The sequence below is a fragment of the Diorhabda carinulata genome, chromosome 9 (genome assembly GCF_026250575.1).
Source record: "Diorhabda carinulata isolate Delta chromosome 9, icDioCari1.1, whole genome shotgun sequence".
Taxonomy (NCBI): Eukaryota; Metazoa; Arthropoda; class Insecta; order Coleoptera; family Chrysomelidae; genus Diorhabda; species Diorhabda carinulata.
In genome coordinates, this window is record NC_079468.1 from 23,680,980 (window position 1) to 23,704,483 (window position 23,504).

At 32.0% G+C, this 23,504-nt stretch overlaps 5 protein-coding genes across 9 annotated transcripts; 3 read left to right on the forward strand and 2 right to left on the reverse strand.

The window, feature by feature from the left end:
• Positions 1 to 122: 122 nt before the first annotated feature.
• On the forward strand, positions 123 to 4,125 carry LOC130897901 (protein sly1 homolog). Its single transcript, XM_057806851.1, has 11 exons — positions 123 to 265; positions 321 to 480; positions 539 to 752; positions 819 to 906; positions 957 to 1,046; positions 1,114 to 1,401; positions 1,462 to 1,758; positions 1,817 to 2,084; positions 3,542 to 3,680; positions 3,740 to 3,940; positions 3,995 to 4,125. The coding sequence occupies exons 1-11, from the start codon at positions 238 to 240 to the stop codon at positions 4,100 to 4,102; spliced, it is 1,881 nt and encodes a 626-aa protein (XP_057662834.1). The 5' UTR covers positions 123 to 237; the 3' UTR covers positions 4,103 to 4,125.
• Positions 4,126 to 5,409: 1,284 nt separating this feature from the next.
• Positions 5,410 to 5,947, reverse strand: LOC130897902 (probable trafficking protein particle complex subunit 2). Its single transcript, XM_057806852.1, has 2 exons — positions 5,820 to 5,947; positions 5,410 to 5,767 (listed from the first exon to the last, which is right to left on the reverse strand). Exons 1-2 carry the CDS (start codon positions 5,904 to 5,906, stop codon positions 5,435 to 5,437), a joined length of 420 nt encoding a protein of 139 aa, XP_057662835.1. The 5' UTR covers positions 5,907 to 5,947; the 3' UTR covers positions 5,410 to 5,434.
• A 386-nt stretch (positions 5,948 to 6,333) lies between these two features.
• LOC130898009 (zinc finger protein 470-like) lies at positions 6,334 to 8,633 on the forward strand. The gene is made up of 3 exons (XM_057807028.1): positions 6,334 to 6,598; positions 6,650 to 7,151; positions 7,796 to 8,633. The coding sequence occupies exons 1-3, from the start codon at positions 6,482 to 6,484 to the stop codon at positions 8,533 to 8,535; spliced, it is 1,359 nt and encodes a 452-aa protein (XP_057663011.1). The 5' UTR covers positions 6,334 to 6,481; the 3' UTR covers positions 8,536 to 8,633.
• Positions 8,634 to 9,516: 883 nt separating this feature from the next.
• Positions 9,517 to 10,509, reverse strand: LOC130898010 (eukaryotic translation initiation factor 3 subunit F-1). Its single transcript, XM_057807030.1, has 2 exons — positions 10,358 to 10,509; positions 9,517 to 10,267 (listed from the first exon to the last, which is right to left on the reverse strand). Exons 1-2 carry the CDS (start codon positions 10,494 to 10,496, stop codon positions 9,540 to 9,542), a joined length of 867 nt encoding a protein of 288 aa, XP_057663013.1. The 5' UTR covers positions 10,497 to 10,509; the 3' UTR covers positions 9,517 to 9,539.
• A 90-nt stretch (positions 10,510 to 10,599) lies between these two features.
• LOC130898337 (nuclear factor related to kappa-B-binding protein) lies at positions 10,600 to 23,072 on the forward strand. Of its 5 annotated transcripts, none has more exons than XM_057807577.1 (12): positions 10,600 to 10,907; positions 11,311 to 11,536; positions 11,802 to 12,224; positions 13,058 to 14,527; positions 15,196 to 15,614; positions 15,723 to 15,965; positions 16,018 to 16,230; positions 17,606 to 18,238; positions 18,302 to 18,430; positions 19,652 to 20,312; positions 22,103 to 22,404; positions 22,714 to 23,072. In XM_057807577.1, the coding sequence occupies exons 3-12, from the start codon at positions 11,821 to 11,823 to the stop codon at positions 22,839 to 22,841; spliced, it is 4,602 nt and encodes a 1,533-aa protein (XP_057663560.1). In that variant the 5' UTR covers positions 10,600 to 10,907; positions 11,311 to 11,536; positions 11,802 to 11,820; the 3' UTR covers positions 22,842 to 23,072. The 5 variants fall into 5 exon arrangements, with proteins under 5 accessions (XP_057663560.1, XP_057663558.1, XP_057663559.1 ...); XM_057807576.1 differs by lacking the exon at positions 10,600 to 10,907 and adding an exon at positions 10,956 to 11,078 and having other exon boundaries at positions 11,134 to 11,536; XM_057807575.1 differs by lacking the exon at positions 11,311 to 11,536.
• The last annotated feature ends 432 nt before the right edge of the window (positions 23,073 to 23,504 follow it).

Consider the following 23,504-nt stretch of genomic DNA (forward strand, 5'->3'; position numbering starts at 1 on the left):
TAAAAAGTAAAATAATTAATATACTCAAATATTCACTAATTCTAATAACAATTATGATATTTTAGCAATTTTCGTATCAGTATAGTGCGTGCATGAAAAATTGTTTAATAAATGTCAATATTATTATGACAGTATTTAAATCCATCAGTACACGTATGTTGTTTTAATTGATGTCAAAGTATAGTTTTGAAAATATATAATTTTTTTTAAAATTAAACATATAATAAATCTGATAATATGACGTCTTTAAGACTAAAACAACTAAGTAAGTACTTATAAAAATCAAAACGAAGTAAATAATTTAATATTATCATTATTAGGTGCAATAAAACAAATGTTGAATTTAAATCAACCCCAGACAAAGTTAACAGCGTCTGATCCAGTTTGGAAGATATTAATTTACGATAGAGTAGGACAAGATATAATGTCACCGTTAATTTCAGTAAAAGAATTACGAGAAGAAGGTGTAACGCTTTTCGTGTAAGTTTCCTTGTTGTTTTTCGTAATTATATTAATTTTATTTTATTAATTATTTTAGACAATTACATTCAGATCGAGATCCCATTCCCGACGTTCCTGCGATTTATTTTTGTACCCCAACACAAGAAAATTTGGATAGAATTAGTCAGGATTTTCAAAAAGGAACCTACGACATTTATCATCTCAATTTTATATCTCCCATTTCGAGAGAAAGATTGGAGGATTTAGCTTCTTCTGCGATAACTGCTAATAGTGTCGCTAATATACATAAGGTTAGTTAATATTTTTTTTTTAATTAAATTAGGGTAATAAACGAATAGGGTATATTTTAATTTTAGGTCTACGACCAATATGTTAATTTTATTTCGTTAGAAGACGATTTGTTTGTATTGAAACACCAAAATAGCGATGTTATTTCTTATTATAGTAAGTTATTGTTAATAAAAATAATAATTATTACAAGTGATAATTTTTAGATATAAATAGGGGCGATATAAAAGATTCTGAAGTTGATTTTATAATGAATAACATTGTTGAGTCACTATTTTCCGTATTTGTCACGTTAGGTGAGGATTTTTTCCAAATTTGATGATAGTAATACAAAAATCTAGTATTTTCGTTAATTATATTTAGGTACAGTACCCATAATTAGATGTCCTAAAGGTAATGCAGCCGAAATGGTTGCTGATAAATTAAAAACCAAATTGACCGAAAATCTGTTTGATACTAGAAATAATTTGTTCATCTCGGATGCTCAATCTGGCAATTTCAATTTCCAAAGACCTCTATTGATAATTTTGGATAGAAACGTAGATGTTGCAACACCTCTACACCATACTTGGACTTATCAAGCTCTAGCACACGATTTATTAGAATTATCGTTAAATCGAGTTATAATTGAAGAATCTACTCCTAGCGGAGGTAATAAATTGAAAATTAAATAACTTTAAATAAATTTTTCTATTATTTTTCGTTATACAGGTGTTAGGGCGAAAAGTAGATCTTGCGAATTGGATTCAAAAGACAAATTTTGGTGTACGCATAAGGGTAGTTCGTTTCTTACAGTAGCCGAAGCGATCCAAGAAGAATTGGAGCAGTATAAATCGTCGGAAGAAGAAGTTAAGAAATTGAAAAGCTCTATGGGAATCGAAGGGGAAAGTGATTTCGCGATAACCATGGTATCGGATAATACTGCAAAAATAACGTCGGCTGTAAATTCATTGCCGCAGCTATTAGAAAAGAAGCGTCTCATTGACATGCACACGTCCGTTGCGACGGGTGAGTATTTTTTTTCAAATTCGCCGGCTTTTTTTTTCAATTTTTTCTATATTCGTAGCTATTCTAAATTGTATCAAGTCTAGAAAATTGGATACTTTTTACGAATTGGAAGAAAAAATTATGGGTAAAGCTCAGGGTTTGGAAAAACAGCTTATGGACGTGATAACGGATCCGGAGATGGGACAACCTGAAGATAAATTGAGATTATTCATGATTTATTTTATTTGTACGCAAAACATCACCGATCAAGATATGAGGAAATATGAAACTGCTCTAACCGAATCTGGGTGTGATTTATCGCCGCTTTTATATATAAAAAGGTGGAAGTAAGTATTTCTAATTAATAATAATCCACCCTGTAGTTTTTACAATTTTTTCGTGATTATAAAGTCAATTGGAGACCCACGGAAATTTTGTCCTTTGTTATTGATCTAAGTTTTATTTAATTTATGTCTTAGCTACTTTCTGTGCATTTCTCCTTCACAAATCTTATTTTCCTCATGTTTTAACCAGTTTTCCTCCAATTATCATGTAGATAGGTTCTACTTTCGTGTTAAGTCTCATTGCTTCCCGCATTTTCTTTTTAAGCCCATATTTGAGGTGATTATTCCAGGTTTTGCTATAAAATTTATGCTCTAATGGCTTTTTTGTACATTTAAGTTTCTATTTCATGTAATTATTCTAAAAAAATTGGGCCTCAGGATCCCAAAATGGTCCAGGTCAATCCCTAGGTGTCCTCAGGATGCTCAATGAAGGTTTATGCTGTGGGATCTTTCTCTTATCAATAAAAAAGAATTTTGAGGTCTTACAAGAGCCTTTTCATTGTAATAATTTATTTTTTCCATTTTTTTTATATCCGAATTGCTCCAGGTGAACCCTCAGGTGTTTGAGGGAGTCTTAACAAGCGCCCGGGCTGTGATATTTTCTTTATATTGAAAAAATAGCAACTTGCGGTCTTATAACATTCTTTATATTGTATAATTGATTTTTTTTACACTATTTTCATAACCAAAATGGTTCTTTTAGGACCATTTATATCTCAGTAGTTCTAATGAACCATGTGTCGATCTTCATGATCTATTTGTAACTCTCCTATTAAGCAAAACCCTCCTCATAGTATTTTCTATATCTCAGTAGTTCTAATGAACCATAGTGTCAAGGATGGTTTCAAGACATTTTCTGCATTGGTTTTCGTTGCCATTTTGTAATTAGTTGTTTTGGAGGTTCTTTTAGGACCATTTATATCTCAGTAGTTCTAATGAACCATGTGTCGATCTTCATGATCTATTTGTAACTCTCCTATTAAGCAAAACCCTCGTCGTAGGATGATTTATGTAGCAGTAGTTCTAATGAACCATAGTGGTAAGAATGGTTTTAAGACATTTTCTGAATTGGTTATTGATGTGATTCTGTAATAAGGTGATCTGGAGGTTCTTATTTACCACAATTCGTTGTTTCTATGCGTAATTATTCTAATTAGGTCTTTCTAGAGGTGGAAATGTACCATATTTTCAACTTTTTTGTATAATTCAATGCTGGAAGTGACCATTAAAGTAATTTTCTTTCTACAGAAAGGTTGTGGGTCAGTAAAAATCTTTTACGCTTCTTATTTGTCAAAGTATATTGATTTCCGGATGATTAGGAACCTAAATGTTAGTTTCGTACGGTAATCTTGGAACAGCTCCGAAGCTATGATCTTGTTTTGCATTTACTATCCTAAAAGAAAAATTTAAAATGTTTTTATTTGAAATATCAATATTTTCAAGTGTACCTTATATTTTAGGAGTTATATGAAAATGGCAAGTAGTGTGGTTAATCGTTACGAAAGTGCTGGAACAAAAACTGTGAATATGTTTTCGAAATTGGTGTCCCAAGGATCAAGTTTAGTTGCCGAAGTTAAAAATTTAGCCTTGTCGAGGCATGTGAGTATGAAAACACACCATAATTTTTTTAAAAAATAATTTGTAACTTGATTTTACAGAATTTACCTGTGACTAGAATAGTCGATAACTTGATGGAGTTTAAGAATAGTTCTGAAATGGATGAGTACCGTTATATGGATCCGAAACAACCGAAATTATCAGAAACTCCTAGAAACAGATCATCGTTTCAGGAAGCTATAGTTTTCATTGTAGGGGGAGGAAACTACATCGAGTATCAAAATTTAATGGATTACGCAAAGGTATCTTATATTATATTATATTATCTCTCAGGGATAATTTTATTTTAATTTTAGAAAAAAACAACTGCGGGTAACACGAAGAGGATTTCTTACGGTTCTACGACGTTTTATAATGCCAAACAATTCCTAAAACAATTATCTTTATTAGGACAAGAGTTATAGTATTAAAAATTTGTTTATTTCTAGTTTTTTCTTTTATTTTTCCAGTGTCCTCAGGTCTCCCCATCACCTCTGCGTACCGTCTTTTCCTTTTTTCTCGTTCCTTCTTGTATCTATGTCCGTTGATCTAAAATCTGACATTCTCGGTGTGTAAGTCAGCCACTTTATTCTTTTGATTAGTTCTACTTCTCCATATAAATTGTCAACCATAATTCTTCCTCCTTTTTACCCCCTAGTATCCTCCTTCCCTATAAATCTAAAGATATTGAAGAAGGAATAGGCGTTAAATGCAATATGAAAGAAAGAAGAAGACATATCTCAACTTCTCTTCCTCTGCTTTTTTAAGAATCCACATTTCAATGTTGGTTTTATTATTGTTTTGTACATATGTAGTTCAGTCTTACTAGAGATTTTTTCTCTAGAGTTCAGTGCTCTCAATTGTTAACTTCCCTTTGCCATCTTTGGTTCTAGATTACCTCCCTTGTCCTTGATAACCTCCCCGAGATATATATAACTTTGAACTTGTTCTAAGCTCATTACTTTTGCTTCATTCACTTTTATAGAAATACTTCTCATTGATTCTTTCTTTTGTGGTGTTGTCATTATCATGAGCTTCGATTTTTGACATGCAGATTCACTGATATTAAAGGACATTGAAAAGCCCATTTTGACCATTGTTGTTTCAGCTTTTTCATCATTTAGTCCTTGCAGGATCTTTCTCCATTAATAAAGTCCATTTTGACCATTGATGTTTCAGCTTTCTGTGATGTCCTTCTATATTTTTGTTTCTTCCGTCACTGTAGGAATAAAGGATATTGAAAAGCCCCTTTGGCCATTTTTGTTTCAGCTTTTTGATTTTTTAGTCCTTGTAGGATCTTTCTCCATTAATAAAGTCCATTTTGACCAGTGATGTTTCAGTTTTCTGTGACTTCCTTCCATTTTTTGGTTCTTTAGTCCCTGTAGGATCTTTCTCCATAAATATACCTTCTTTAGACCCTGCAGCCCAAAGATTCTCCAGACTATCAGTTTAAATCTTTTTTGACCACCTTTATTCAAATTTCCTGTGCTTTTCTTTCCTTTTTTTGGTTATTTAGTCTTTTCCTCTGACCTCTTTTCTTTTTTTTGTGAATCCAACAGAAATCCTCAGAAAAATTATAATTAATGTTGATAATAGTGTAAATGTCTTAAATTACATTCAAATGAACCTTATAAAAAATTGATTTACACCTATTAGACGACTTTATGGTGGTTTTTCAACAAATTAAAGAACACATTCAATTCATCGTAATACCACAAATAAAAGTCGTTAATAATGGATATAGATTTATTTATTTATTAACTTGAAAGGTATTTCTTTCCGTATATTTGCACTTTTTTTTCAAAAGCTGGAGACTTGATCGGGGTGTCTTCCTCGTAAAAAGGATTCATGGAATGTTTAATGTACGCTTCGTATATTTCCGAAAAGAAATTTTTAATACCGTCGTCATTTCGATTATCGTGTACGATAACGAATCTTATTAAACTCGCCGTTATGAAAGCCGAAACGAACCACTGATTGAATTTATCTATAGATTTTAAATTCATAGCGTGAGATTTCCATTTGTGTTCATCTATCAAATCCAAAGCGGAATGTGCGATGAATTGGTTCAAATGTCTGTGATCTTCTTTCTAAAAGAAAAATTTAGTATTCGATTGCATAAAATATCGCGACTATAAATACCTTTGGGTCCTTACTGTTTGTAAATTCCATTTCAAATAAAGGTTTATCATTATGTCCTACTATTACGAAATAATATGTTCCAATCATATTTATTTACATTTTCCACCATTAATATTGAAGAAATGTCATATGTCAAGTGTCATAATATAATATTTATATAACATTCACTAATCTTTAAAGATATTCGATATAGATTTATGATTCTTTCTTGTTATTCGGGATCACTGATCTTCTGATTCTGAACTTACTAAACTGGTCATAGCTATATTATTCTATCAACTGATTATTTGTTTGTTTTTAATTTTTAACGAAACTCAAGCTACTAATCCCCAATATTTGGTCATGTTTTATGAGCAGCATAATTGTTCTGATCAACTAATTTACTTGATACCGTATCATAGATATCGAAAATCCCTGTAATTACTACTCTTAGTACGTTCGTTTATATAATAATCTTTTGTGTTCTATGGTTTCAAGAAATTGAAGTTGTCAATTTTTTTCTTTAAAATAGCTTCGTGTTAGTTTTCTTTGAAGATTGAGGTTAGTTCGATAGTGATTAACCGAGTCGAATAAACTATCAATATAATAAATTTTTTTTTTAAATAGAGAAGTAATTATATTCTATAAATTTTATTGTAATACTGAGTCAAAAATATGAAAAAATGAGTTCGCCAGTGAAATTATATCAATGTAGATTATGTTTAAATAAAACCCCTACTAGAGTAAGTATCTTCGGAGGCGATTTTCCAAAAATGTTGGACGTATTAACTTCGATAAAGGTAAATAAAATTACAAAAACTTTTCGACATATTTTTAATCCAATCTATTAGGTACATGAAAACGATGGACTTCCAAAATACAGCTGTATAAAATGTGCTAAAGAAGTTCAAATGGCTTTGATGGTAAAAAAGCGTATCATCAAAGCACATAAACTTCTTTTAGAAGCTGTAAAAAAAAAGAAACATTTATTAGAACAAACTTTGGGATCAATTACTTCGAATAAACTCACTCAACCGAAACAAACAACAACAAATGTCGTCAAAAATAAAGTTATTCAAAATAAATCTAAAGTTGTAAGAACTCTTAAAACTACTACATATGTTGAGATTGGAGAAAGTTCGGGATCAAATATTCAAGATACTTTTAATAACGACGAGAAATATTTACAAAAAAATGTAAAAACAGAAAAAGAATCAGATTATGAAAAACCAAACCAAGAACAACAAAAAGGAGATTTGGACGATAAAAATTTGCAAGATATAATAGATGAAGTACAGGATCAGATAAAAACTGTAGGATTTACATGTGAAACATGTAGTTTGAGTTTTTCAGGTAATTATTAAAAGTTTACCCTATTGAATTATTTTTTTTGATAAATCTTTTCTTTCAATTATCATCTATAACAAATATACAGTGAGTCTAAATAAAAAAAAACTTTGTCTAGGTTAGTTTTTATGTTAAAACTAGCTATACTATGATGCTATGCTCTTGGTTAAAGGAAACCTCAATAATTAAATCGTGAGCAAAAAAATCGCGGTCTCTTATCAATTGGGAAACGGCACTTAAAGAACCTTGGCCTCCTGTTTCTTACCACAGACGTGGTGCCCAGTGGATTGGGGTTAGTTCAAGCTAAAGCGTCTGATCAGCTTCTCAAAGGACAATGGCCTTTGGTAACGTTAAATGGGGCCTTTGGTTTTACCTGAGTCGATTTTTTTTCTCACGAATATAGTTTATAAGAGGCTACATCGTTGTAATAATTGAAAAGATTTATATTAAAAGAGTAAAGTTCGACCGAATCGCCTAAGTACAGTAGAACCTCCCTAATCCGTCACCTTCGAAACTTTAATTATATTTTACATTACAAAAAAAGTTATTTATGGATTTCTGTTTAGCAAATGACATTGTAGACTTAGGGGTGGTTCTACAGTAACTATAAATGGGACCGGCGACGTTTATTATTTAATTTTGATTTTCAGACAAAGCGAGTTTCAATTTGCACAACTTGAAGCACAAAAAAACGAAATGTCACATCTGCGGTCGGCTGATTAGATCGGACAACATACGGAAACATGTGATGCTGCATACGGCGGGTCCTTCGGTGTGTTCTTTGTGCGGCGTCACTTGCAAGAACATCGAAAGTTTGCGCGGCCACATATTCTATCAACACAAACACGCCGCCGAGCAGTACGTCTGCGAAGAATGCGGCAAAGCGTTCCGGATAAAATATAAGTTTTTGTTGCATAAAAAGAAAGCCCATATGGGTCTGAGGAACTTCAAATGTCTAACGTGCGGCAAGGCTTTCTTCACCAACGGAAATTTATTGACGCACGTCAGGATGACGCACGAAAAATTGAGGCCGCACGTGTGCGAATATTGCGGTACGGGGTTTTCGTCGACGTACGCCCTGAAAACCCACAAGAGACAACACACCAATGAGAAACCGTTCGTTTGCGAATATTGCTTCGAGGGTTTCAGGCAGAGGGTGTCTTTGAGATCGCATCTGAAATCGAAACACGGCATCGAGGAAGCCAAAGAATGTTTTTGTAAAGTGTGCGATAAGGGATTCGCTACTAATTACGCGTTGAGTATACACGAAAGGCTACACGAAACGGAAAAATGCGAAATTTGTTCGGAAGCTTTCGCCGGATCGGAATTTTTGAATAATCATCTCAAAGAGGTGCATAATATTAAAAACGAAGCTGAAACGACCGCCTAAATTATATTTTTCTGTATATGTTTTTGAATTTTCGATAAGCTGTAGTATTACGTTCAAAAAATGTATGGAATTTTGTCATTAAAAGGAAAAAAAATGTTCAAGTCGTTTATTATACCTCACCCTGTAAGATTTTTTATTTGGAAGAAAAAAATTGCAAAGTTTTTTGCCGGTCTTTGCATTTTTTCAAAAATTTTCACTTCATATCGATTTTTTACAAAATTTTATTACATTCTGTTGAATTTTTCCAAAAATGTTTACATTATCTATTTTTTTTTGCCAATCTATTCCTTTTTTTCAAAAATTTCCACTTCACATCAAAGTTTCACATATTTTTATTACATTCTGTTGCACTTTTTCTAAAATTTTCACTTCACATCAAAGTTTCACATATTTTATTACGTTCTGTTCCATTATTCCAAAAATTTTCACTTCATATGGATTTTTTACAAAATTTTATTACATTCGGTTGCAATTTTCCAAAAATTTTCATTTTATCTCAATTTTTCACCTTCTGTTGCACTTTTCCAAAAATTTTCACTTCACATCAAAGTTTCACATATTTTTATTACATTCTGTTGCATTTTTCCAAAAATTTTCACATCACCTAATTTTTCTTTGCCAATCTATTCCTTTTTTTCAAAAATTTTTACTTCACATCAAGGTTTCACATATTTTTATTACATTCTGTTGCATTTTCCAAAAATTTTCACTTCATGCTAAGTTTTTTGCTGCACTATTCATTTTACCAAAATTTTGCAGTTTTATTTCACTCCGTTGCATCTTTCAAAAAGTTTCACTTCATGTCAACTTTTTACAAAGTTTTATTGCATTGATTTAACCACTTTTCTTTCACAAAGCACCGAATATTAGAAATTATAATCAAAACACCCAAATAATTCATTTAAACATTTATTGATCAAGCACATTTCCCAAATGTTCCCCATTGAAGGTAATAAAAGGTAAAAATAATTCCAAATAAAATACAAATCATGAAAAACCTTTATTTATATGTTTGTTAATAAAGTTAATTTTTCATTCAGCTGTAATTGGGTCTTAATAAGTTGAGATAAAGTGATAACCATTAAAAGATCCTTAACGTTACTATTAAACATTTCGGAAAACTGTTCATTGCTCATATGAGGTACAGAATTGACCAGATCCAATAGAGATCTACCAACAGCGTTGTTAGGAACTGTCTTATTGGCTAAAACATCCTCGACGTATTGGAGTACTTGATCCAACATCACGCTCATTTTACTACCAGCTTCTGATACTTGATTAATATCCAGCATGGGATTAACGTTCCTCGGCCTTGTAGATCCTGCCAACATCGTTTTTTGACAAAGTTGTAGTCCGAAAACCTCGGGATCGTAACATACCACGTCGATTGGTATTGATGTAAACATACAACCTTGTTTTCCATTTGGGACTCCAAGGGGAACACAAACGTAAGCTTTTAATCCCATACGACCGTTCTGTAGGCTAGTATCGATTGTTATATGAACAGGATTGTTACACTCACGGGAATAATATTCGTGGATAACAGCACTATGATTTGTAACTTCGTGACCAGTAGCCCACCATCCGACGATTGTTTCAGTGGAATTTACTCTTCGATTCAAGTCGTAAACGTCCATAGCGTAGGATAATTCGGCCTCTACTTGATCAGCGTATTCTTTATGAGGGACACAGAAACAGTTTGTTACTTCTATTACTCCTTTATCGGAAGTACCTGTAAAGTTTTTTATATCAAATTGTAGGTTATGTATAACATATTGCGACGTTTTATTAAAAATTATTTATACATAATTGAATTATTTACCGAGTAATGTGCCGATAACTCGATGAGAATCGGCATTTCTCCTTTCATAAGCGTCGACAATTTGAAATAATACAACGGGATGTACTTTTACTTGTACGTTTAATGCCATTTTGATAAAGAAATAAAATGTCATGCGCATAAATAATCGTCTGACAGCATGTCAAATTTCAATGTGACCAACATTATAACTATTCAAAACCCTAAATGTTATTTAAATGCCGGAATTTACTTATTTTATTTCATGATTTTTTTATATAAATATATATTTAAAACTTATGATTTATTGATAAAACAGTTTTATAAGAATTAAGGAATCCACCAGTTTGCTATTTATGATAGATTATCGTTATTTTCGGTGTAAATTTATTGTAATCATAATCGAGTTTTGCTCTTGATGGCTTCTACCAAAATGGTTTCGCGGCGAGTCGTTAGAGGTGAATATGCGTTGTTTTGGTATATCTATATCCGCAATGCAGGCGTGCCTGTATATTACGAGTTAAAAGTGAGTGCGGCTGAGATATTTCGGGAAAAAACATAGCTCAACAACTAGGTGTGTAGAGTGGATTTTTTAAAATGTCTTCGCGTCCCCTCCCCCGCCTTTTCAAATCAAACTCGTTTGTTTATTGATGGTACCTCTATCGTCATATAAAATTAGTAATTAATATGTCTGAATTACACTCAAAGCGTATTTAACTGTAATTTTGCCTGTTTCGTATTAAAGGTGACCTTGATTAAGTATTAAATTATTTTCAGTCATGAATGTTCTAATTTTGTAGATCGCGGATTTGTTACTTTTTTGGAAAATTCGTTTTTAAGGGTCATGAACCTATGAATCAAAATTTTATTATATATATTCTACTCTGGCATATCGTTTTATATAAGTTTGAATACGATAGGGTCGAAAAGCCCTATGTTTTACTTAACCTAAAAATATCTATAATCAATGTGAGTAGGTACGAGTTTTTTATCAACGGCGTTTAAATGTGGAACTTTTCTCTTGGAATTTGAACTAGATTGAATTTCAATAAATAATCGGTGCAATAGTTTATGTAATGTGAAAGGTATCGCGGAAACTGTTGAAGATTCTCATTAATATTTACAAGTACATACTATTCATTTGAATTAAAGATAAAATGGTCTTATATTAAGTAACTACACGGTAATAATATTCATATACATGTGAGTATTTCATTTAATAGACTTGGATTTTGTGTTTTTATATGATATTATTGAAATTTACAACCAAAGGTTAATCATAATGTTTGTACACTATTCTACCATCAATTTCTACTTTATTTTTATTTACATGATCACAACTAAATATTTTTCATCACCAAAAGTGAATTGGAAGGGATTAAATATAAATTTTTTCATTTATTAATAGATTATGTTTCTACTAATCTAATTGTTGTTATATTTTCGTTTCCATGGAACCATTTTTTAGGAAAATATAAATTAAAACTATGGATAATTCAAGTAGTGAAGAGACATCATCATCAGATTACAGTACAGAAAGTTCCGAAGATGATGGTATGGAAATAGCTCAAATAGGAAACGTAAAAATTCAATTACCGCAAGGTTTATGTGAAAGACAAGACTTATTTAGGGAAATCCTGTCTACTGAGACTTGGAACTCACTTTCCGAAGAAAATAGACAACATCTACAAACTTTCCTACCAAATTTTCCCGAAGATGATGAACTGGAAAAAACGAAAACTTTACAGAGGTTGTTTGATTTTGAAGTTTTCAAATTTACTAGTCCATTAGTTAAATTTCACGATGATTTGAAAGCAGGATACTTTAGACCGGACATTGCACGTATGAGGAAGATTATTAGGAAAGCCGAAAGAAATGAATCTAAATACAGGTATTTTTATTGATAATATTGCTTAAAAAAATCACTTTTTTCATTGTATTTTAATATAAATAATTCTTAAAGAAGCATAAACCGCTTGATGTGCTTTTCTTATTAATTTCTTCATTCTTATTCTACATTTTCACCTTATTTTCTTTCTTTCACCATTTCTCTCATTACAGTATTTGCATGTGTTTCTTTATTGGGTCTTCCTCTTGGTATATTTTCATTTTATGATTTCTTTTAACAGATTTAAGGGACTTTTCCCCCTCTATAAGTGTTTCTATGTATTTTCCCTCCATATGGATCCTTATTTAATGATTTAGAATGATCAAAATTGGTTTTCTTGTAATTTTTGTCACATTTATCACCATTTCATTGTCTTACTATTTCTCTCCAATCCATTACATCCAGTATTTGCAGGTCTTCTGTTTACTAGGTATTCCTTTTGATATATTTTCATTTTATGATTTGTTTCAACATATTTAAGGGATGTTTCCCCCTCAATAAGTGTTTATATGTATTTTCCCTCCATATGGATCCTTATTTCATGATTTAAAATGGCTCAGTATTCGTTTTCTAGTTGTTACTATCTTTTTTTGCCCAGTATTTGTTAGTGTTTTATTTACTAGGTCTTACTTTTGGTATATTTCCATTTTATGATTCTTTTCAGCTGTATATATTCATATTGTGTCTGTTTTCTTATCGTTTTCCATGTTTAACATCTATATCTATAGTCAGATACATTTATTGTCAAGAATATTGTGCGAGGAGTATTTTTTTCTGTAACTTTTCAATGATTTTTTGTTTAAATACAAAAATTTTTAATAAAATTGTTGTTTTAGGTACAAGATGTTTAGGAAGCAGCTAAAAGATGACATAATAGAATCTCGAGATAAACTTCTTTCTCAAGTAAGAAATTTACCACCGGGAGTGGATCCCAAGCAAGAAAAGAGAAAGATTAACGTAGACTACGTTTCGTATAGAACGAAGAGGCGCTATTTTCAAACTTTGCAATCGATTAAATCTAAAACAGACGATACAGGTTGTTCTTCGGACGAAAATTATCCAGAAGGACCGCCTACATCGTTATCCAGGAAACAAAAAAGGCATCTCAATAGTATTAGGAATAGTTTGAATAATTCGAAGGAAGAATTCCATTGTTCCACCATGTTTACGAAATTGAATGGTTCACAAGTAGATTTAGAAAGATACATCACCCCCAATTTCAATCCGTTTTATATAAATGACGAATCTTATAAAAACATGATTTACCAACACAAAAAAAGGAAATTGAACTCTCCTGACGATCCCGAATTGAACATAAAAGGATTTACGTTAACGGATATAATCAATAGGACACAATTACCTTATAATAAAAATATGCCGATGATTACTAAACACTTACCGGAATCGAAATCGATCAACAGGAAAAAAATCAAAAAGGAATCGAGGAAACCATCGGAACATTCGTCGTACAGTATTAACAATAAATTTAAATCGAATTACGATGATCACAGTTCTAATTCAGATTCGGATTCCGACTCTATTATGGATAATACCGTATCTAAAACAAAACACAAAATCAAATTGAAACACACCAAAACCGATATCAAAAAAGAAACTGCAACTACTAATAACAACGAATCGATGCCCAGTAGTTCAAACGTACTCCAACCTATAAACAGTATTACTCAATACGGTAAAATCACCCCGGCTTGCGTGGAAGATCTAGACGGAATCGACGTTATGAATATACCAATAGATTTAGATAATTCCGATATAGATATATTGGAATTGAATAATAAACCGGAATTGATGCAAGATACGCACGCCAATTTCTTTTCGTTAATTAGAGACGTGATATGTTCGACTTGCGATCACAGAATGAACATGTACACGTTACAGGAAAGACTAAAAACTTGGCAGGAAAACCCCATAAGTCCTCTGAACGATTGGTACAGCAGCACCGACAATTGGATCGGGATACTACCGTCGGCGATAACTTTTTTGTGCGGTAACGCTTCCGAACAACCTGACGATTTCGTTCCTTACATGGAATACAAATCCAATTTGGACGTTTATCAATGGATAGGGGCCGGAAGGGATTCCGATAATCTGTTGAGTTGTTTGTGTAGTTTTTGGTTGGAACATAAATCTGACGGTAAATATTTGTCGTCGAATAAAGAAGAATTAGACGTGGATATAACTGATAGATCTAGCAGTCCACCGCCGCCGAGGTACCCCACAACTTGGACAGTTAGGAAGGCTACGCCGGAGGAAATTAAAACTTTCAGGGAACAAGAACGGAGAAGGTGAGTTTTATTTCTTTTTATAAATATTTCGTCCTATCAAATCAATTTTTCCTCTTCCATTTTTCTTTTGAATTAATTTTCTTATATATCGTTCTTCATTTCGTTCAAAATCATTATTTTATTCATGTATTGGTATATTGGTTCTTATAGATCCAGAACTGGTTCTCTTTCTACATTTTTTCTTTGCATTCTCATCTATAGATCCTTTTATTTTTTGCATTAGGGAACATTTCAATTGTTGAATCTTGTAAAATATATTTTTCTGTTTCCGCTTTCACCTACATTTTCATTTTAATCAAAACCGAGTTGAGTATAGCACTATCTTCGATTATCTTGCTTCTAGAGTCTTAGAATCTTTGTTATCTTCATAATTTTAACTGTGTATTAGTTTAGAGATCATCAAATATTTCATTTCATCATCACCAATTTTTTTTTAATTTATTTTTTTATGCTTAACTTGAAACATAATAATCAGTAGTTCAAATGTACCATAGTGATTTTTTGTTATTTCTCCAAGTTTTTAAAAAATACATGATATGTATATAGGTTCGTGTATTGTAGTATTTTACTTTTACAAAAAAACAATTTTTTTCATCCTGTTAGTTTCTGAGATACAGGATGATAAATTTGTAAAATACATATTACATATTATTATTTTTTATTATTAGATACGACAACCCTCACAAGGCATTCACATATCGTTGTAACAACTATGAATCAGTGGTAGGACCAATTAAAGGCATATATAATCCTGCGGTGGGTAACAGTAAAGCCAGAGGACATACCATGTTATCTGCCGATAGACCAAATTTCGTAACTATTTTGTCATTAGTTAGAGACGCGGCTGCAAGACTTCCAAACGGCGAAGGCACCAGAGCGGAAATTTGTGAATTATTAAAATCCTCTCAGTATATTTCCAGCACCGCACCGGATAACGTTCTACAATCAGTCGTATCCGGAGCATTAGACAGGATGCACACTCAATGGGATCCTTGCGTTAAATATGATCCAAAGAAAAAAATTTGGATTTATTTACATAGAAATAGAACAGAAGAAGATTTCGAAAGAATACATCAACAATATCAAGGTAATTTTTATTATTAGATTACGGTATATACAGAGTGAGTAACTTGTTTGTCAGTTAGATATTTTTATCTACCCCGTATATATGAATAAATTAATATTTTATTTTCAGGAGTTAATAAAACGAATAAGAAAGTACATAAGAAACCTAGTTCGAAATCTAAAGGAAAACAGAGTCCGGAGAAACCTGTAAAAACAGTAAAATCAGAAACAACCCCGACTGCACCTCCAGCTCCCCTACAACCACCACCTTTGCAAGAAACTACCCAAAGACGAACTAGCGTCACAATGACAACGGCGCAAGTTCAAAATCCTCCACTGCCAAATTTAATAACCGTTACAGCACCCCAGAAGGGTAAGTTAATTACGTATTACATTAAATCTAGTTATTATAATTTATTTTTTAGGTACGAGTTTGTTGTTAAGCAATAATTTACCCAAAACTCAAGTTCATATTCAAGAAAGTGTCCTGCAATCTAAACCTGTGATATCAGACGAACCACCACCGCTTGCAGCAGCTTCGAATATCACTTTGAAACAGACCAAAGAAGATACGGATATCAACAAGACTTTCCAGACAATTATCCAGAATAGGGTGGCAAGTCCGACATTGAAAAGTGGTAAATATACAATTTATTTTAGATAAAGAAGAAGTTTGATGGTAGTAAGTGGAAATTGTAAAAGTAATGAAACGATTTATAATCAATTAGAAACAAAATGGAAGTGAATAATGAGAAATAGTGAACAGATATATTGACCGCATTGATATTTCCAATTGGTGACCGCTGGAGAAGGATAATGGGTCTTTCAATAATGAAAAATCACTTACTGGATGGAAAACTATGTAAATGTGGTTAATGTATTTGAACGGATAAGTTCAAAGAAAGAAAAAGCAAAAAGGAAGGAAAAGAAAAAATAAAAATAATGACAGCTTTGATATTTTCAATTGTTGATGATTACAGAAGGATAATGAAATGAAAACAATGAAAAGTCCTTAAAAATATAGATGATGATGGAAAAATTACTTCGAGAGTATCAAATGAGGTTAGAAAGGAACCGGAAAAGTGTTGAGGATAGGTTGTACCGATAGAGAAAGATCCTAGAGGATTATTAATAAGAAAAATCACTTACTGGATGGAAAACTATGTAAATGTGGTTAATGTATTTGAACGGACAAGTTCAAAGAAAAAAAAAGTGAAAAAAGAGAGTCAGAAGTGAATAAAATGGAAGAATGGAAGGAAAAGACAAAAAAAATTAATGACAGCATGGATATTTCCAATTGGTGATTATTACAGAAGGATAATGAAATGAAAACAATGAAAAGTCCTTAAAAATATAAATGATGATGGAAAAATTACTTCGAGTATCAAAAGAGGTTAGAAAGGATCCGGAAAAGCGTTTTATCTAGTTTTTTGGCCTTATCTCGATTAATTTTCAAGCAAATTAGTCGCTCAAAACGTAGATTTATAGGGAATTTTATAACCTATAAGTTTATAAATTTTTTTAGCCCTCTATTTTGTGAGGGGCAACTTTTAAAGGGTTCGAAAATTGTATCGGTCATTCGTTAGGGTACGTTTTAATGCTAGGGAGTTCTAATAACTCTCATTTTCAAGCTTTTTAAAAGTACTTTGAAAAAGATTATATGCAAATACCTCGAAAAGTTGACCGATTTTCTTTTATTTGAATTTTAAAAAAATATTCGTTCGATAAAAATATTCAAATCATAATTCTGTTTGTGTTATACCTAAATTTAAAATAAATCAATTTCTTTGCTTTTTTATAAGCCTCATTTTTGTTTCTTACACTTTTTTGATAAAATATTTTCAAGAAAATTCAAGTTTTCATCTAAAAAATTATCAATTTTTCAAAAAAACATTTTTTTTTGCTTAAAATTTGGTCCTCTATCAATCAATTTTATTTTTTGAGGTATTTCCAACAATAGCTTAGGTCTCCCGGACTATTACTTAATCATAACGTTTTTTTTTTTAATTCTAGGTAAAAGTTTAGTTAAAATCCTATCTCCGTCCCACGGAAAGTCCCTTATAATACCAACCACGAACGCGCAGTTGATAAAACAAATCCAAGATCAACGTACCGCCCCAAATAAACAAATAGGTCAAGTGGTAACCCAACAGTTTCTCCAAACGATCGCCGCTCAACAGAAGCAACTCCTGGTCCAAAAGCAGAACCAAGGAGAATCATCGGAAAACCAACAGGAGAAAATGAAAGTACCGGTCAGCGTCCAACAACAGATCCTGCAATTACAGAACGTGAAGAACGTGACTCTGTTGAGGGCCTCGCCGACGAGTAACGTCGGTCTGAGTCCCCTAACCGGCGCTCCGGGGGATCCGGGCGTCGATCAGACCAACATAGTGACCGTATCGGTGACCAAATCGGATCAGATAGTCGGTCAACCGAGTTTGCAGATCAAATCGCAAAGTAATTTGAGTCAAGCGCAACAACAACAAATCCTGCAAACTATAAAACAGAAACTTTTGCCGAATTCCGGTTTGTTGGCTAATCCGCAACAGATCATATTGAAGCAGAAGACGGGATTGATTAATGTGCAAAAATCTGGAATGGTGCCGGTCAGTACGCACGTCGTCGCCCATCAAAAAATTACAGCAGGTACTCGATTATTTTATTTATTTAAAATTTATTATTGTTGTTGTTGTTAATGTTTAATTTCAGATTTGACGAAATCTGGCAATTCCGCTCAAACGCCCGTAGTGGCTAAAGTATTGACTAACGCCGCAGGACAAGTTATATCGGTGGAAAGTTTATTGCCTCAACAGAAACAAACGAGTGTTTTAAGTCAAGGTAAATAAATATCAATTTATTTTAAATTTTCAACTTATCGGTTAAATAATTTGCTTGGCCACGTTGCTTCGTCGAGATTCTTTTCAAATATTCCCTTGGTTTTTTGTTATGTCACTTTTTTTTGTTTAAAACTGGCTTTCATAACATTTCTCTAAATTTAAATTGACTTGGCAACGTTGCGTTACCGAAATTCCTAATGGGTCACGTTACTTCGGTAATGTAAACAAACTGCAGGACCGGACTGACTTAAAAGCGACCGTAACTTGAAAAATGATAATTTCAACAAAAAATATAATCTTAATCAAATTTAATTTTGGAATATGCGCAAGTGATTCAATTTATTAGTTTCTGAGACTTTTTCTCATAATTCCAATTTTTTTTTATAGTTCTATCAGCTCTCAATTGATTCATCTAGTTTTTTGTGAATTTAATTCTTATTTAATCTCCATTTTTTCCAGCTTTTTGCAATTTCCTTCGTTTTTTTGTGTAATTTGTTACCTTTTTTGTTAAAAGTTAACTTTTAATAATATTTACCTAAATTAAAATTGACTTGGCAACGTTGCGTTACTTGTATTATTGTGACGTATTTCTTAACGAATCATGTTACAACGATAATGTAAACAAACAACAGGATCGGACTGACTTCAAAGCGAGTATAACTTGAAAAATGATAATTTCAATAATAAATAAAAGCTTAATCAAATTTAATTTTGGAATATGCGCAATTGATTCAATTTATTAGTTTCTGAGACTTTTTCCCATAATTCCAATTTTTTTATAGTTCTATCAGTTCTCAATTGGTTCATCTAGCTTTTTGTGAATTTAATTCTTATTTAATCTCCATTTTTTCCAGCTTTTTGCAATTTCCTTCGTTTTTTGTTATTTGTCACTTTTTTCCCTAAATTAAAATTGACTTGGCAACGTTGCGTTACTCGTATTCTTAATGTGACGTATTTCCTAATGAATCAGAATGTAAACAAACTACAGGACCGGACCGACTTGGATGTTATAATAATAATTGAAATTAAAATTCGCTTTTTGAAACATTTTTAGCGTTTTTTCATTAATTTTGAGGCTTTACCGATTTTTGTTGGTTCTAGTTTTATGAGAAAAATAACATAATGTCAATTTTTCGTTATGGTAGTAGATTTGTATTTTTTAATGACATTTTTCGAATATAAGTGATTTTAAAAAAATTTTTTTTCCTCAATTATCCTACAGGTACTACTCTAAGAGTATCAGGTTCGAAATCGGGTCAACAAAATTTGATCCATTTAACCGGTTCTTCGAAATCGAACGCCTTGAATCAATTAACCGTAGGATCTCAAAATAATATACTGACATTAACGACCCAACCGAAATTCGTCGTGGCATCCCAGAGTACGACTTCGACATCATCCGCCACGGTTACGAAAAGTTCCTCGCGATCGATCAACAAAACTCAAACCCTGACGAAAATCAACACGAAAACCAACCAACAGTTGATAAACGCCAAATTAATCCAAGGAATCGACGGTCAAAAGACCGTTCACCCGAAACTGTTGGTGGGCCAATCGAATCAAATACGGATACCCGCCGGGAAGAATACCCCCAAGTCTCTAACTTTGAACGTTACCGGGAATACCAACACCATTAGGATGGTGAACGCGGCTAACCTCAATTTGGGACATTTGGGTGGTAAACCGATTCTATTGGCCAGCAGCAAGGGCGGCGCCATTCAGAATATACAAGGACAGAACGTTATTTTGCAAACTCAGTCTGGTAGTTCGGCGCGTTCGTTAGTACTGCAGAACGCTTTGAAGAGTACTGGAAATAACGTCGGCGGTCAACAATCGGTTGGTAATAATATTAATATTATTAATCAACCCAACATTGTTTTCAGGTATGTACGTATTTAATTCGATTTTATAATTAATTTAATCCCGTTTGGGTGTGATTATATTGTAAAATAAAAAATTTATCTTTATATTTTCCTACAACTAAAATGACTTGGCAACGTTGCGTTATTTATATCGTTAATGTAAATGAATGAATGAAATCGGTAGGGGATAAGTAAACAAACCGCAGGACCGGACTGGTTAAGGATGCGATAATAACATTTGTCTTTGTTATTTTTTTTTTTTAGAATTTTTTATCGTTAATTGTATTACATTTCTATAGATTCGAATTTTTATGTTTTTGGCACTTTTTATCAATACTTTAAGGTTTACTTTTTTTCCAAAGTTATATTTTAAAATAAAAAAATTCATCTTTATATTTTCCTACAACTAAAATGACTTGGCAACGTCGCGTTATTTATATCGTTAATGTAAATGAATGAATGAAATCGGTAAGGGATAAGTAAACAAACCGCAGGACCGGACTGGTTAAGGATGCGATAATAACATTTGTCTTTGTTATTTTTTTTTTTTTAGAATTTTTTATCGTTAATTGTATTACATTTCTATAGATTCGGATTTTTATGTTTTTGGCACTTTTTATCAATACTTTAAGGTTTACTTTTTTTCCAAAGTTATATTTTAAAATAAAAAAATTCATCTTTATATTTTCCTACAACTAAAATGACTTGGCAACGTTGCGTTATTTATATCGTTAATGTAAATGAATGAAATCGGTAGGGGATAAGTAAATAAACCGCAGGACCGGACTGGTTAAGGATGCGATAATAACATTTGTCTTTCTTATTTTTTTTTCAATTTTTTATCATTATCGTTAATTTTCTTTATATAATTCGACTTTACCCAAATTCCATCTTATTTTGGATCAGTCAATTTCATTTAACGGTTAGTTGATATTTATTAAATTTATTTCTAAATATCCGTACAATTAAAATGACTTGGCAATGTTGCGTTATTCATATTGGTAATGTGACGTTACATAGTTGTCATTAGTCAGGACCGGTGTGGCTTGGACCGGAACAATAATATGAATAATAATTAAATCAAATTCACTTTTTGTTTTTATACTTTCACTATATTTTATAACTTCCAATTTTTTATTATTAATTTAAATTTTATATTAACTTTCATAAATTTTTTCAGATTTGATTTTCAATACTTACCTTAACATTTCCGTGTTACTTTCATACAAAAAATTGTCTTGGCAACGTTGCGGTTTTACTAGTTGGGCAATGTAAACAAACAGCAGGACCGGATTGGTTCGAACGCGACAAATTTTAAAAATTTAATAAACGCATTGATTTTGTGTCTTCCGACATATTTTTACAATATTTCATTATTTTAACGTCAAATTTGAGTTGATTATTAATTGGTTTAGTTTTTTCTTTTTTTTTTCCAAAAAATATTATCTAGATTGGGATTAATAAATTTCACTTTATTGTTATTAATTATTTTATTCATATTTTCATAGTAATGTCTCGGCAACGTTGCCTAATTGACAATAATATATGACATACCAAAGTAGGGATTAATTCGATTGACTTAGAAATGTTAAAAAACAGCAGGGCCGGACTGGCTACGACAATTAATGTTTTTCTAAAATATTGTGTTTATAATTTTTTCGTCTAAATAGAATTTGATATCTAATTTCATCTCAATTTCTGAGTACATTTGAACGACTGATAACACTCGTTTCATTAAATTATCTATTATGTGCATAGTTTCGGGTAAAATAATATCCATCATCTAATTTTTTTCAATTTTATGTTTTTAGTCCCCAAGTGAAAGTGCAATCTCCTCAACAAGTGATGTTTACGTCTACGAAAAGCGGTCAAGTTGGTCAAACTCAAACCGTATCTCAGGGACACATAATGATCGGGGGTCACCCCGTCAGGTTACAGACGAGTAACGCCGCTAATACGCAAAGGGTCGTTTTGGCGAGTCAAGGACAAGGCGGACAAATACTAGCTCAGCAAATTTTACTACCAGCGGGTTTTCAAGGCACTGCCATTAATATTAAGGCACTTCAAGGGGTCAAAGTGATACCGATCACTCAAACTACGGGACAAAATAAAGGTAAATCGCAGGAATAATTAATTTTATTATTTTTTTTTCATAAATATTTCGAATGTGATAGTTAAATTTTATTTTTAAAAAAATATCTGTTATTTGAAAATAAATAAACTTACTTTACACTTATACACCAACACTTACACTATTCACTAACACTAATTTATTTGAAAGTACCATTTAGTTTACTTGTCACTAAACTAAATGAGTTCACTGACTTCCTCCGGCTATTAGAGCCTTCTTTTATATATTATCATCACATTCTAGAATCTTCGTATTGATTCGTTTAAAAAAATTAAAATTGTGTGTTTTCAGGTATCCAGAGTAGGCAAGTATTAGCTCACGTCGTCAATCCGAACGCAGTGAAATCTACTGCCCAAACTTCAACCATTTCATCGGAAAAGATATCCGAAATAACTCTCCCTACACAAGAAGGCGAGTGAAGCTAAAATTTTCATCGATTTTACCCTAAAATTGTACAAAGTGTCGATAATTAAATTATTGTAGTGATAAACTAGTAAATCCAGTATCAAATTGGTTGTATATTATTTAATATTAATCAGACTTGTATATAAGGATTTCGATTTAATTGTGTACATATGAAATTTTAAACGTTCTTTTTTTTATTTGTGTATTAACAAAAAATGAATTTTTTATATATAAAACGAAAAACATAATTGAAAATTGTTATTCCTTTTACCAACAACAACTTTCCTCAATCATTAATCGCTACAACCAATTCCCTGTTACGGATGAAGTCTCCGTTGTAGTCGAAGTCAATTCGACTACATTTCGTACCAAATCGAATACTGGGATCCTTCAAGATCTTCCCCTAGGTCACTAGGAGCTTAACAACGAGTTTCTGGAGTCGCAACCCTTGTCCCATATTAGAAAAAGGGATGGAAACTCTTTTTGATGTAACTTCGAAACTACCAACCACACGAAAAATTTGTTAAGGCATAAATTGTAGTAAATCGCTTTGTCTACAATTTTGTTTCAATGACTTTTTACTGTAAAATCAAAAATGAAAAAGTTATTAACAAAAATGATTCCTACTATTGATAAAGTCTCCATTTCGTGCCAAATCAGATACCAGGATCTTTCGG

Coding starts and splice junctions, on each gene's coding strand:
- LOC130897901 (XM_057806851.1), top strand. CDS start 238: ATGACGTCTTTAAGACTAAAACAACTAA. Junction 1,759..1,816: donor GCACACGTCCGTTGCGACGG/GTGAGTATTTTT, acceptor CTATATTCGTAG/CTATTCTAAATTGTATCAAG. Junction 2,085..3,541: donor TTATATATAAAAAGGTGGAA/GTAAGTATTTCT, acceptor CTTATATTTTAG/GAGTTATATGAAAATGGCAA.
- LOC130897902 (XM_057806852.1), bottom strand. CDS start 5,906: ATGATTGGAACATATTATTTCGTAATAGTAGGACATAATGATAAACCT. Junction 5,768..5,819: donor CAAACAGTAAGGACCCAAAG/GTATTTATAGTC, acceptor TTTTTCTTTTAG/AAAGAAGATCACAGACATTT.
- LOC130898009 (XM_057807028.1), top strand. CDS start 6,482: ATGAGTTCGCCAGTGAAATTATATCAATGTAGATTATGTTTAAATAAA. Junction 6,599..6,649: donor ACGTATTAACTTCGATAAAG/GTAAATAAAATT, acceptor CCAATCTATTAG/GTACATGAAAACGATGGACT. Junction 7,152..7,795: donor ATGTAGTTTGAGTTTTTCAG/GTAATTATTAAA, acceptor TTTGATTTTCAG/ACAAAGCGAGTTTCAATTTG.
- LOC130898010 (XM_057807030.1), bottom strand. CDS start 10,496: ATGCGCATGACATTTTATTTCTTTATCAAAATGGCATTAAACGTACAA. Junction 10,268..10,357: donor AGTTATCGGCACATTACTCG/GTAAATAATTCA, acceptor AAAACTTTACAG/GTACTTCCGATAAAGGAGTA.
- LOC130898337 (XM_057807577.1), top strand. CDS start 11,821: ATGGATAATTCAAGTAGTGAAGAGACATCATCATCAGATTACAGTACA. Junction 12,225..13,057: donor AGAAATGAATCTAAATACAG/GTATTTTTATTG, acceptor TTGTTGTTTTAG/GTACAAGATGTTTAGGAAGC. Junction 16,231..17,605: donor AAGTCCGACATTGAAAAGTG/GTAAATATACAA, acceptor TTTTAATTCTAG/GTAAAAGTTTAGTTAAAATC.